General features: G+C 45.1%; 2 protein-coding genes across 2 annotated transcripts; one reads left to right on the top strand and one right to left on the bottom strand.

Annotated features, from left to right (window-relative positions):
* The first annotated feature begins 1,824 nt into the window (after positions 1 to 1,824).
* On the top strand, positions 1,825 to 3,898 carry LOC131953720 (beta-1,3-galactosyltransferase 5-like). The gene is made up of 2 exons (XM_059317052.1): positions 1,825 to 1,943; positions 2,935 to 3,898. Exons 1-2 carry the CDS (start codon positions 1,912 to 1,914, stop codon positions 3,887 to 3,889), a joined length of 987 nt encoding a protein of 328 aa, XP_059173035.1. The 5' UTR covers positions 1,825 to 1,911; the 3' UTR covers positions 3,890 to 3,898.
* Positions 3,899 to 7,608: 3,710 nt separating this feature from the next.
* Positions 7,609 to 8,756, bottom strand: LOC131953731 (beta-1,3-galactosyltransferase 5-like). The gene has a single exon (XM_059317063.1). The coding sequence runs from the start codon at positions 8,745 to 8,747 to the stop codon at positions 7,665 to 7,667; it is 1,083 nt and encodes a 360-aa protein (XP_059173046.1). The 5' UTR covers positions 8,748 to 8,756; the 3' UTR covers positions 7,609 to 7,664.
* Positions 8,757 to 12,463: the final 3,707 nt, after the last annotated feature.

Raw genomic sequence — 12,463 nt, 5'->3', positions numbered from 1 at the left:
CTGAAGAGAAGGATGAAAAAAAAACACTGACGACTAAACACAAAATCACAACACACAAAAAAATTACAGAACGACAAAAAGATTGGCAGGCATAAACAGATGGACATACACACACACACACACACAATGAATAAATACATAATTACAATTAAGGCAAAAAAAAAAAAAAAAAAAAAATTACGGGGAAAAAAAACACAGAATGATAAAAGTAAACAGAATTAGATCAACATAAAAGAATACCAACAAAAGAACAGGATAATAAAACAGGATTACAGCACAAAACACAGAAGAACAGACAACAAAGCATCAGGAACAACATATCCCCCCCCCCCACTCCACCTCACCCAACCCCCACCTACACACAGCTTCAGACTGTAACAATGCAAAGGTTAGAGCTTCAAAGAATAACAAGACCACATACAAACCGACGCTGTTACATACAAATAATTATATTATTATAACTTAATTACTTCCTGTACTCACATACACTTGTAATGTGTCTTTATTTTAAAAAATCACGAAATCAAAAAAAACAAAATTTAAAAAAAATAAAAAAAAATAAAAATATATTAAGCAACGACAACTCTGTAAAAGTCAAGCATAAAATACACACGTATTGTTTCCCTTCATTGAATTTACCAGCTCGATTTTAATGTAGAACTACTAAACTAATCTTATAGGCTGAGAATAGAAATAAACCGGGAGTGATCTCCCCTAAACTTTCTCGAATATTCTAATATAACACTACGTGGAATGTCAACTCGGAATATAGACATGATTTTTGTTTACTTAAACTTTTAAAAATAGAATAAAATCAAGTAGAAAAAAAAATTGCGCACCAAGCGAGCACCAAAACCAAATGTGCGTAATAGTGCGCAATATTATTAGTACTTTATAAATTTACATGCGTTTTTTGAGAAATCGGAAATAGCGTAAATTAGTACTTCCGGTCAACGGAAATTACTCAAAATTTAATAGAAGGTAGAGAATTAGATCTTTTACTTACAGGTGAAATTTCTTTTATCTATCTGAATTAGTACTCAAGTTATAGGCTTTTGAAAAATTCAAAGTAGAAAAAGTACCACTTCCGGTTATCGGAAATCGCTCAAAAGCTGATACGGATCTACGATTTTGATATAATACTTATATATGAAATTTCATCAACCTAGCTGTAACGGTACTCAAGTTATCGTGTTTACACACAGACAGACACACAGACACACAGACACACACACACACACAGACATACGGACAAGATTGCAAAATTATGTTTTTCCGTATCAGTGAGGTTTACACCGTCGAGATTTGTAAAAATCTCGATTTTTTTTTGTTTGCACGATTACAATACTTTCTCTATACTACGTATATACGAGAAAGTAAAAAAAGTCCTAGGATAGATTGAGCATGAGTAAGGACGTCTGAATTCGTCTCAAGTAACTGGAAGTTGGTCAAATTGGAATATGTTTGTAGATCTGGATGTCTTTGGTAAAACGATACATCAAACTTGGCTGGAAAAGTTTCCAGCAAATGTTGCTGACTTTCACGGTTCAAAGTAATTTTTGTAAACATATTTTGATTAGGCTAGTGGCACACAACTTTAATTTACGTCATTAAATTTTGTTTGTTTTATTTTTTTTCTATAGACACACGAAAACTGTGTGTAATACGTCACCATTCTGTGCAGATAAAAAACAAAATGGCTTTTAAGTGTTTAGGCAAATCGACCCGAGATTTCTTCACGTCAAAAAGTTGATGTTTCTCTTGTTTATAGAGGCTTTCATATGAAAGCTAACACCTAGCGACAGTTAGAGGTAGCATCTTAAGGTTAGCTGAGGTAGCATATTATATGGGTGTAGCCACTACACACGATGTACGTATATAAACAGATGTCGTGAGATTGATTCTCTGAAAATGGACATAGAGGACACTATTGGAGCAATCAGGTAGGTCTATAAACATGGTTTGTTTAAAAAATTGTATGGGGGGGGGGGGGGGGGGGGGGACTACAGATGGATTCTTTAAAACCTTGTAAGGGGAACTAAAGATGGATTCTTTAAAACATTGGATAGGGGACTAAAGATGGATAACGACGTTATTCACAATACTAATGTGCAGGGGCGTAGCGAGGGGGGGGGGGCGGGGGGTGCGGACCGCACCGGGTGACACCATTTAGGGGGGGGGGGGGGGGGGTGACACCAAGGCAAAAAATAGCAAATTATATAGAGAAAAACTCGAGGGGAGGGGGGGGTGCAAATCGAAAGTTTGAGGGGGGTGCAAATCGAAAATTTGAAAAGTTTGCCCCTGCGAAGGGTTTCTATGCCTCTGGGGGGGGGGGGGGGTGACACCATTAAGTGCCGCACCGGGTGACACCCGACCTCGCTACGCCACTGCTAATGTGGACGATGTTATTTACAATACTCATATGTGCGTCATGTGTACAATGTTATTAAGTGTACGAAGTTATTCACAATACTCATATCTAAGCATTTTTAATTCACAATATTCATGTGTGCGCCGTTATTCACAATACTTATATGTTTACGAAGTTATTCTCAATACTCATATCTAAGACGTTATTCACAATACTCATGTCTAAGCGTCGTTATTAACAATACTCATGTGTGCGTCGTTATTCACAATACTCATGTGTGCGTCGTTATTCACAATACTCATGTCTAAGCGTTGTTATTCACAATACTCATATGTGCGTCGTTATTAACAATACTCATGTGTGCGTTGTTATTCACAATACTCATGTGTGCGTCGTTATTCACAATACTCTTGTGTGCGTCGTTATTCAAAATACTCATGTTTGTACGACGTTCTGAAAATATCGATGTGTATATGATATACAAATATTTCTTCATGTACATAAACGTTCTGAAAATATCGATGTGTATATGATATAAAAACATGTCTTCCTGTCTCTGCCAGACACATCAGCAACAACACATGGATCGTGGTGACCTTCGGCGCCCTGCTGCTGTTCTCGGTAGTCGGGAACTTCGTGGCGCTGTTCCACACCCCCCGCTACAGGTCCTGCCCCAACCACAACATGGAGATCTTCGAGCTGCACAACCGTCGGGCCGAGGTCAAGGTCTTGGACGCCGTCATCCAGTTCCTCTCCACCCCCGCCATCAACGAGCACCACTACGCCTACCTCTACAACAACTACAAAGCCTGCGCCGGGGGTTTCTACAAGATCCTCTTCGTGGTACCATCCGAACCAGCAAGCTTTGACAAGCGGAATTTGATCAGGCGTGGGAGTATTGCGGAGTTTATCAAACGAAAACAAAACGCGAAGCTGTTGTTTTTCCTCGGCCGGCCTGCTGCGGAGGAGAACGATATCGATATCCAGCTATCGATAAACCAGGAGATTCGTGAGTTCAACGATATCGTGCAGGAGGATTACGAAGATGTGTACAAGAACGGCTACATCAAGTACATGTCCATGCTCAAATGGGCCAGCATATACTGCCGCAAAGCTGAGTACGTCATACGCGTCAACGATGACGTAGAAATCGACCTCCAGGTTATGACGGACGCGCTGAACAGCACCAGGTCGGTGTTTATCAACTACGTCGTGGGGTTAAAGGTCACGAACGTGTCCGTGGTACGAGACGCTAGCCAGGCCAAACTAACCCGGTACTACCTGACCCACCAGGAGTACCCTGAAGACACGCTCCCCCCGTTCATCTACCACATCGCCGCCGGGTTCCCCATCCGCACGGCTATGCGGCTGTACCAGGCGGCGCTAAGGGTGCCGGTCCTAAAGCTGGAGGATGTCTTCATCACTGGGCTGTGTCCACAGCTGGTCGACGTGGCGCTGGTCCATGTGGACGTCCAGCCGAAGCTGGTCGACGTCAGGGACAGTCTAGAGCTGCAGTAGATTCGGGCTAACGTATGCAAGCAGGGTTAAAGGACGGTGTGTAGCAGTACAAAGTAAACTTACACACATAAGGTTTACAGGACGGTGTGTAGCAGTATAAAGTTGACACTACTGTAGGAAATGGTGGTAGGACATGGTGGTAGGACATGGTGGTAGGACATGGTGGTGGGGTTGGGTGGTAGGACGGTGGTAGGACATGGTGGTAGGACGTGGTGGTAGGACGTGGTGGTAGGGTGGGGTGGTAGGACATGGTGGTAGGACATGGTGGTAGGTCATGGTGGTAGGACATGGTGGTAGGACATGGTGGTAGGACGTGGTGGTGGGGCGGGGTGGTAGGACGGTGGTAGGACATGGTGGTAGGACATGGTGGTAGGACATGGTGGTAGGACGTGGTGGTAGGACGTGGTGGTAGGACATGGTGGTAGGACATGGTGGTAGGACATGGTGGTAGGACATGGTGGTAGGACGTGGTGGTAGGACATGGTGGTAGGACATGGTGGTAGGACATGGTGGTAGGACATGGTGGTAGGGCGTGGTGGTAGGACATGGTGGTAGGACATGGTGGTAGGACATGGTGGTAGGACATGGTGGTAGGACATGGTGGCAAGACATGGTGGGGTGGTGGGGCGGGGTGGTAGGACATGGTGGGGTGGTGGGCGGGGTGGTAGGACATGGTGGTAGGACATGGTGGGGTGGTGGGGCGGGGTGGTAGGACATGGTGGTAGGACATGGTGGTAGGACATGGTGGTGGGGCGGGGTGGTAGGACGGTGGTAGGACATGGTGGTAGGACATGGTGGTAGGACATGGTGGTAGGACATGGTGGTAGGACGTGGTGGTAGGACGTGGTGGTAGGACATGGTGGTAGGACATGGTGGTAGGACATGGTGGTAGGACATGGTGGTAGGACGTGGTGGTAGGACATGGTGGTAGGACATGGTGGTAGGACATGGTGGTAGGACATGGTGGTAGGGCGTGGTGGTAGGACATGGCGGTAGGACATGGTGGTAGGACATGGTGGTAGGACATGGTGGCAAGACATGGTGGGGTGGTGGGGCGGGGTGGTAGGACATGGTGGGGTGGTGGGCGGGGTGGTAGGACATGGTGGTAGGACATGGTGGGGTGGTGGGGCGGGGGTGGTAGGACATGGTGGTAGGACATGGTGGTAGGACATGGTGGTGGGGCGGGGTGGTAGGACGGTGGTAGGACATGGTGGTAGGACATGGTGGTAGGACATGGTGGTAGGACATGGTGGTAGGACGTGGTGGTAGGACGTGGTGGTAGGGTGGGGTGGTAGGACATGGTGGTAAGACATGGTGGTAGGGTGGGGTGGTAGGACATGGTGGTAGGACATGGTGGTAGGACGTGGTGGTAGGGTGGGGTGGTAGGACATGGTGGTAGGACATGGTGGTAGGACATGGTGGTAGGACATGGTGGTGGGGCGGGGTGGTAGGACGGTGGTAGGACATGGTGGTAGGACATGGTGGTAGGACATGGTGGTAGGACGTGGTGGTAGGGCATTGTGGTAGGACATGGTGGTAGGACATGGTGGTAGGACATGGTGGTAGAACATGGTGGTAGGACATGGTGGTGAGGCGGGGTGGTAGGACATGGTGGTAGGTCATGGTGGTAGGACATGGTGGTAGAACATGGTGGTAGGACATGGTGGTGGGGCGGGGTGGTAGGGCATTGTGGTAGAACATGGTGGTAGGACATGGTGGTAGAACATGGTGGTAGGACACGGTGTTGGGGCGGTGGGTGGGGCGGGGGTGGTAGGACGTGGCGGTAGGACATGGTGGTAGGACATGGTGGTAGAACATGGTGGTAGGACATGGTGGTAGGACATGGTGGTAGAACATGGTGGTAGGACATGGTGGTAGGACATGGTGGTAGGACATGGTGGTAGGACATGGTGGTAGGACATGGTGGTAGGACGTGGTGGTGGGGTGGGGGTGGTAGAACGGTGGTAGGACATGGTGGTAGGACATGGTGGTAGGACATGGTGGTAGGACGTGGTGGTAGGACGTGGTGGTAGGACATGGTGGTAGGACATGGTGGTAGGACATGGTGGTAGGACGTTGTGGTAGGACATGGTGGTAGGACATGGTGGTAGGATGTGGTGGTGGGGTGGGGTGGTAGGACGTGGTGGTAGAACATGGTGGTAGGACATGGTGGTAGGACATGGTGGTGGGACATGGTGGTGGGACATGGTGGTAGGACGTGGTGGTGGGGCGGGGGTGATAGTGCGGGGTGGTGGGGCGGGGTGGTGGGGCGGGGTAGTGGGGCGGGGTGGTTGTTAGGTCGGGGTGGTTGTAGAGAGTAGGACCAAGCTATCAACAAAAGGAAAGGAGCGGGGATTAGACAAACACGTAAAGCACATAAACACTCAGGTACGCTATTGAAAGAAGACTTGACATTTATTATGTATATTTTTTTTCTTATTCTCGAACATTGTTATTTTTAATTAACAGCATGCGTAACACAGAATTCTACTGGCATAGTTTCTATATGAAACCATATGTTAAGATTAACATCGGTCTTACGAATTGGTTTTCAGACAACGTTAAAACTTTTCAATTTTAAGCTATAGCATTCATTTTTTTTAAATAGTTTACTTAAAGGAATTAACATTAGCTGAAATGTTTTGTGTAAAATGAAAAAGAAACAACCCCTACAACGAATACAACTGAATGAAATACTTGAATAAAAGAAAAACTACAGGTAACAAACACAGCGCGTCCGTCACGAGAACAGCATTGTTTCTTTCAGATTTTTTTTCGGGGGGGGGGGGGAGACTTGAAATTTTTGGGGGGACGGACTAAAATATTTGGAGGGGGGTGGGCGGTTACTGTTAAAAGTACATATTTTCTATATAAATTCCATTTCGTTCGAGGGGGGGGGGGGGGTGGGGGGCGGTAGACTTTCTTCGGGTGGGCTCCCTCCCCCCTAGAAGAGATGCCTGGAAGAAACGCTGGAGAGCATAAGATCAAATTGACACGCTCTCTTGTGTACTAGAATTGTTTACCATCACTTTAAAATGTTTACACTGCAAACTCGATTTTTGTGAAGGCTATAGATTTTTAAAGTAAATTATTTAAAACTTGTGACGATAATGAACGCTTGTTTTAAATGGGTGATTGACTGCAGTGTAAAATATTGTAAAAATTAATAAATGTATCTTAAGAAAACTTGGTATTGTGTTTATTTAAAGTTGGCTTGGTGTTGTGTTTACTTAAAGATGACTGGGTGTTGTGTTTATCTATAGTTGGCTTGGTGTTGTGTGTATTTAAAGTTGAATGGGTGTTGTGTTTATTTAAAGTTGGCATGGTGTTGTGTTGTGTTCATCTAGAAATGAGTTGACATAGTGTTTATCTAAAAATGACATGTTGACATACTGTTGAGTTTATTTAAAGCTGGCATGGTGTTGTGTTTATCATGAACACATCAGACTGTAAAACATTAGTTGTGACAAGTCTTAGTTAAACAGACCCAAAGAGCATTGAGATGAAGCTAAAATTGGGCTTTAAGTCTGAAAACACACGTTTATATCTGGCTGTAGATTTTAACTATCAATGGCTGGCTTCTTTTAGATCAATCTCAGAAATTTCAGTAATTAATCCCACAACACAGCTTAGGAAAATCCCATGTTTAGTTTAGTAGTCATAGTTGCACACTGTGGAGTCATAATGAGCTTAATGAGCTTAACTCTGGGTTCACATCACCACGACCAATGTTTGAAGTCATAATGAGCTAAATGAGCTTAACTCTGAGCTCACATCACCACGACCAATGTTTGAAGTCAAACTCCCTGTTGTTTACCAACGTCACCGCCACCTGAGGTGCACAGATACCAGTGACGTAGACATCATCCAGCCATATTGGTTTGATCCTGAGAGCCGCTTGGTACAGTAGTTTCACGGAGCTCATGGGGAATCCCAGCAAACCACCCAACGCAAAGGGCGGGAATATCTCGTCAGGAAATTCTTCCGTGGATAAGTAATACTTATTTTTAGGATTCCGGAGCGGCTTATTACGAACCTTAACTCTCCCAAGAATAAAGTTGTCTATTTGAGATTTCGTTGTTTCCAAAATCGAAACCAGTTTCGTCACGTTAATCGCAACGTCGTCGTCTGTCCTTATAACAAATTTCGCATTCTCGCAAAACTGGCTCGCCCATTTCAGCATCGACACTGCTTTGGTTCGAATATTCTTATAAACGTCCGCGTAATTCTCCTGAACGATATCGCCGTAGAGTTTAGCCTCCGCGTCTATTTTGACCTGCTCTATTTTACTTTTGGCTCCCCCTATGAAGAACAACATCCTGGCGTTGTGTGAGTCTACCCTGACGTACTCACTCCTAGAGCTGTTCCTGACTTTCGCGCGCTTGATGAAATTTCCGGTCGCCGAGGGTACGACGATAAGGAGATGTACAACCCGCTTGCTGCACGTCAGTCGCGGGTTGTACAGGTACGTGTGGTTGTGGGGGTTGACCACGGGTTGAGATAAAACTGAAACAATTTTCTTCACCGAGGCCAACTTGTCTTTGATGCCACGGAGCAAATCTTCCAGGAACGGTTCTAACACCGCTTCATCACATCCGGCACAAATATTAGAACTGTTCGTAGAGTTGAGAAATTTCGAGACAATTTTCTCAAACACGTTGACCTTGGAGATGTTTGATTCGGCCTTGAACTCTATAACTCTCTTAGAGGTGGGAGTAAGAAAACTCGGCCTGACTTGAAGCACCGTACATGGACGTGCGGTGAGCAGAAGGTAAATCCACACCGTAATGGCGAGCAAGGTCACTCCTGCAAATAGCTGCTTCACACTCACCATTCTACGCGTCACAATTTCCAGCATCAGTAGATTCATAGACTACAAATGTAAAGCGAAACGTGAATAAAACTGCAAATATTGGCTTCAGTCTAAAGATTCAGAATGTTACAATTCCAAACACCAGTAGATTCATAGATTACAAATCTCAAGAAAAAAACAGCATAACCAACCCTACAAATATCTGTTTCAGTCTAAATTCTCATTTCTCAAAATGAGTTGATTCAAATCGCTATAGAAAATAATACTACAATCCTACAAATTTCTGTTTAAATTTTCAATCCTCAGCATGAGTTGATTCATATTTTCAGCTCGCAACAGAACACAACACTACCATCCTACGAATATCTGCTTTTGTCTCAAGAATCAGGGCGTCACAATTCTTAATTTCAGTCGAGTCACAGACTCCAGATAACAACAGAAAACTCTACATGCCCGCCTGACGAAAAGACAAACCTGGTACTTGTACCCCTCTGTACAACACCACGCATGACCTGATATCTCTGAACGACATTCACTGCTTTAACACACATCAGCAGTTGGGCTTTTGTGTGTTTCAAGTCAGGCAATAAAATGGGCTTTTGTGTGTTTCACTTCTTACAATAAAATGGGGAAGGTATAAACAAGGAAAGGGGTGGGTCCTTTATCGGCTGTTCTAACTCATGCCTCGGGGTAGATTAACGTTGGGCAGGTGTGTGTGTGTGTGTCTGTCTGTCAGAGTGCATGTGTGTCTGTGTGCGTGTATGTCTGTGTGTGTGTGTGTGTGTGTCTGTGCGTGTGTGTGTTTGGGGGATGTGTACCTGGATTGGCAGTTTGACCCAGTCGGGGGGGGGGGGGGGGGGGGTGGAGAGGTGGTTCACACTTGAGAAACTCTCAAAAGCTTTGACGTAACGATTTGAATAAAGAACTTGGGTCATGAAAACATATCACATTCACCAGACACAATACAAACTGATCTAATCTGTTGATATAGCACCATAGGGGGTGCACATTCAGTGCAGTCTTAGTTCAGATATCAAGGGTTAGGTCTGGTCTGCCGAGGTAATATTCAGTGTCTCTTCCAGACTTTTTTCTCCGGGGGGGGGGGGGCACTTGAAATTTCCGGGGGGAGGGGGGACACACTGTTAAAAGTATAAATTTTCCATATAAATTCCATTTCGGTCAGGGGGTGGGGCGGCAAACTTTCTTCGGGAGGGCGAAGACATACCTGGATGAAACTCTGGTGATATTGTAAATGTAAGGGTTAGGGTCAACGTAGAGAGTAGGTTAAATGGCAATAATAACGTCTAAAGTAAAACATATCAAATATGTCGAACTGATTACTAATGAAGTAGATGTTCATCTTACAAAGCCCTATGCATCGTACATAATGCGCAGCCTGTGATGACGCTAGTTTAGGTTAGAAGTCAAGTAGATATTAGAAATAGACTATAGCTTAGTTAAACAGACCAATGGAAATACAGGAGCTGACTAGTCACGTGGGACGGTCAGCTGACCAGTGAAGTGTGGGGAGAGAGCGGTTATTGACAGGTAGCGGCAGGAGACGGTGATAGGTAGCGGGAGAGAACGACCAGAGAAATGTAGAGTTAGGTAGAGAGTTAGAGGCAGACAGTGGCGTAGCGAGGTCGGGTGTCACCCGGTGCGGCACTTAATGGTGTCACACCCCCCCCCCAGAGGCGTAGCTACCCTTCCCGGGGACAAACTTTCAAATTTTGATTTGCACCCCCCCCCCACCTCAAACTTTCGATTTGCACCCCCCCCCCCCTCAAACTTTCGATTTCCACCCCCTCCCCCTCCCTCAAACTTTCGATTTCCACCCCCCCCCTCCCTCAAACTTTCGATTTTCACCCCCCCCCTTCAAGTTTTTCTCTATATATTTTACTATTTTTTGCCTTGGTGTCACCCCCCTAAATGGTGTCACCCGGTGCGCTCCGCACCTCCGCCCACCCCCCCCCCTCACTACGCCCCTGGAGGTAGATAGTGTTAAGATTGGTCATGGGAGTACGTAGTTAGTAGTATTAGTAAACAGTGTATTATTATAGTATAGGCTAGTTAGGTATAAGTAGAACAATTGATTTGTGTAAACAAAGAACATCAAATCTTGAATTGGGCTGTGTGTTGGACCTTCTCTTCATCTTTCACCCCCCCCCCCACCCTCACACATCACTTCATTTAGCCTTTATCCCCATTCAACTTGACAAACTATAATTGATTGTGTGGAAAGCCTAACCACCCACTACACCAGATAACATCGTCTAACCAGCTGGGGATGAGCTAGTGTGTTTGTTCAGAGATAAACATCGACAATATTATTGGACGGGGCGCTATCTCAGGGCTAACAATCGGTCTAGCTCGAGTGCTAACGTCTAGGACTGTGTGACAACATTCACGGGTACACAATGAGATGTATTCAGAGCGGGACCATAGAGAGAATTACATTATGGATTTTTTTTATATCTGAATTGTCAGCCAAGCATAATAAAGCTAAACTTGGCACTGCATTAAGACTAGATTACATAATCAGAAAGATGGTAGAAAAAGCGACACACTTATTTATATATATATATATATATATATATATATATATATATATATATATATATATATATATATATATATATATATATATATATATATATATATATATATATATACTCAACAACCCCTTGGTTACGACTTAGTTGGTGGGTTAAAATTATCAAACGATTGTTAGATCACATGTGTATGATTCCTAACAAACACAATGTCATGGTTTTAACCAATTTTATGTTTATGGAAACGTAGGGGTGCAGTGGTGGGAGTTTATGTGAGGTGTGGGGGGAGTGTGAGGGAGCTAATTATGTGTTGGGGGAGTGTGCGGGAGCTGATATGACGTGTGGGGGAAGTGTGAGGGAGTTAATATGATGTGTGGGGGAAGTGTGCAGGAGTTGATATGATGTGTGAGGAGTGTGCAGGAGCTAAGTAAGTGTGGGGGAGAGTGTGGGAGTTCATATGAGACGCACCAAAACTTCACTAACACGAGAGCACGTGATTAAAACTGTAGAAGTTCCGAATGTCGGTTGTTAAAACACACCATAGGCCTGTGTCATGCCAAATACGTCAGTTGTCAACACAATATGTCATGTCAACTACGTCCCTGCCTAACATTAGAACACATCTTGTTCATTTATTAACAATCTAAATAAAGACGTGTGTATAGTGAAACACCCCGCCTCCACTCACAGACACCACTGACAGACACCACTGACAGACACCACTGACAGACACCAGACACCACTGACAGACACCACTGACAGACACCACTGACAGACACCACTGACAGACACCTGACAACACTGACAGACACCATTGACAGATACCACTGACAGACACCACTGACAGACACCACTGACAGACACCACTGACAGACACCACTGACAGACACCACTGACAGACACCACTGACAGACACCACTGACAGACACCACTGACAGACACCACTGACAGACACCACTGACAGACACCAGACACCACTGACAGACACCAGTGACAGACAACTGACACCACTGACAGACACCACTGACAGACAACTGACACCACTGACAGATACCACTGACAGACACCACTGACAGACACCAGAAACCACTGACAGACACCACTGACAGACAACTGACACCACTGACAGATACCACTGACAGACAACTGACACCACTGACAGATACCACTGACAGACACCACTGACAGACAACTGACACCACTGACAGA

This window comes from Physella acuta, unplaced genomic scaffold (genome assembly GCF_028476545.2).
Source record: "Physella acuta isolate Inbredline_101_S28 unplaced genomic scaffold, ASM2847654v3 ptg000943l, whole genome shotgun sequence".
Classification (NCBI taxonomy): Eukaryota; Metazoa; Mollusca; class Gastropoda; family Physidae; genus Physella; species Physella acuta.
Note: the sequence above shows the minus strand (reverse complement) of the source record. Positions and strands in the feature narration are given on the sequence as shown.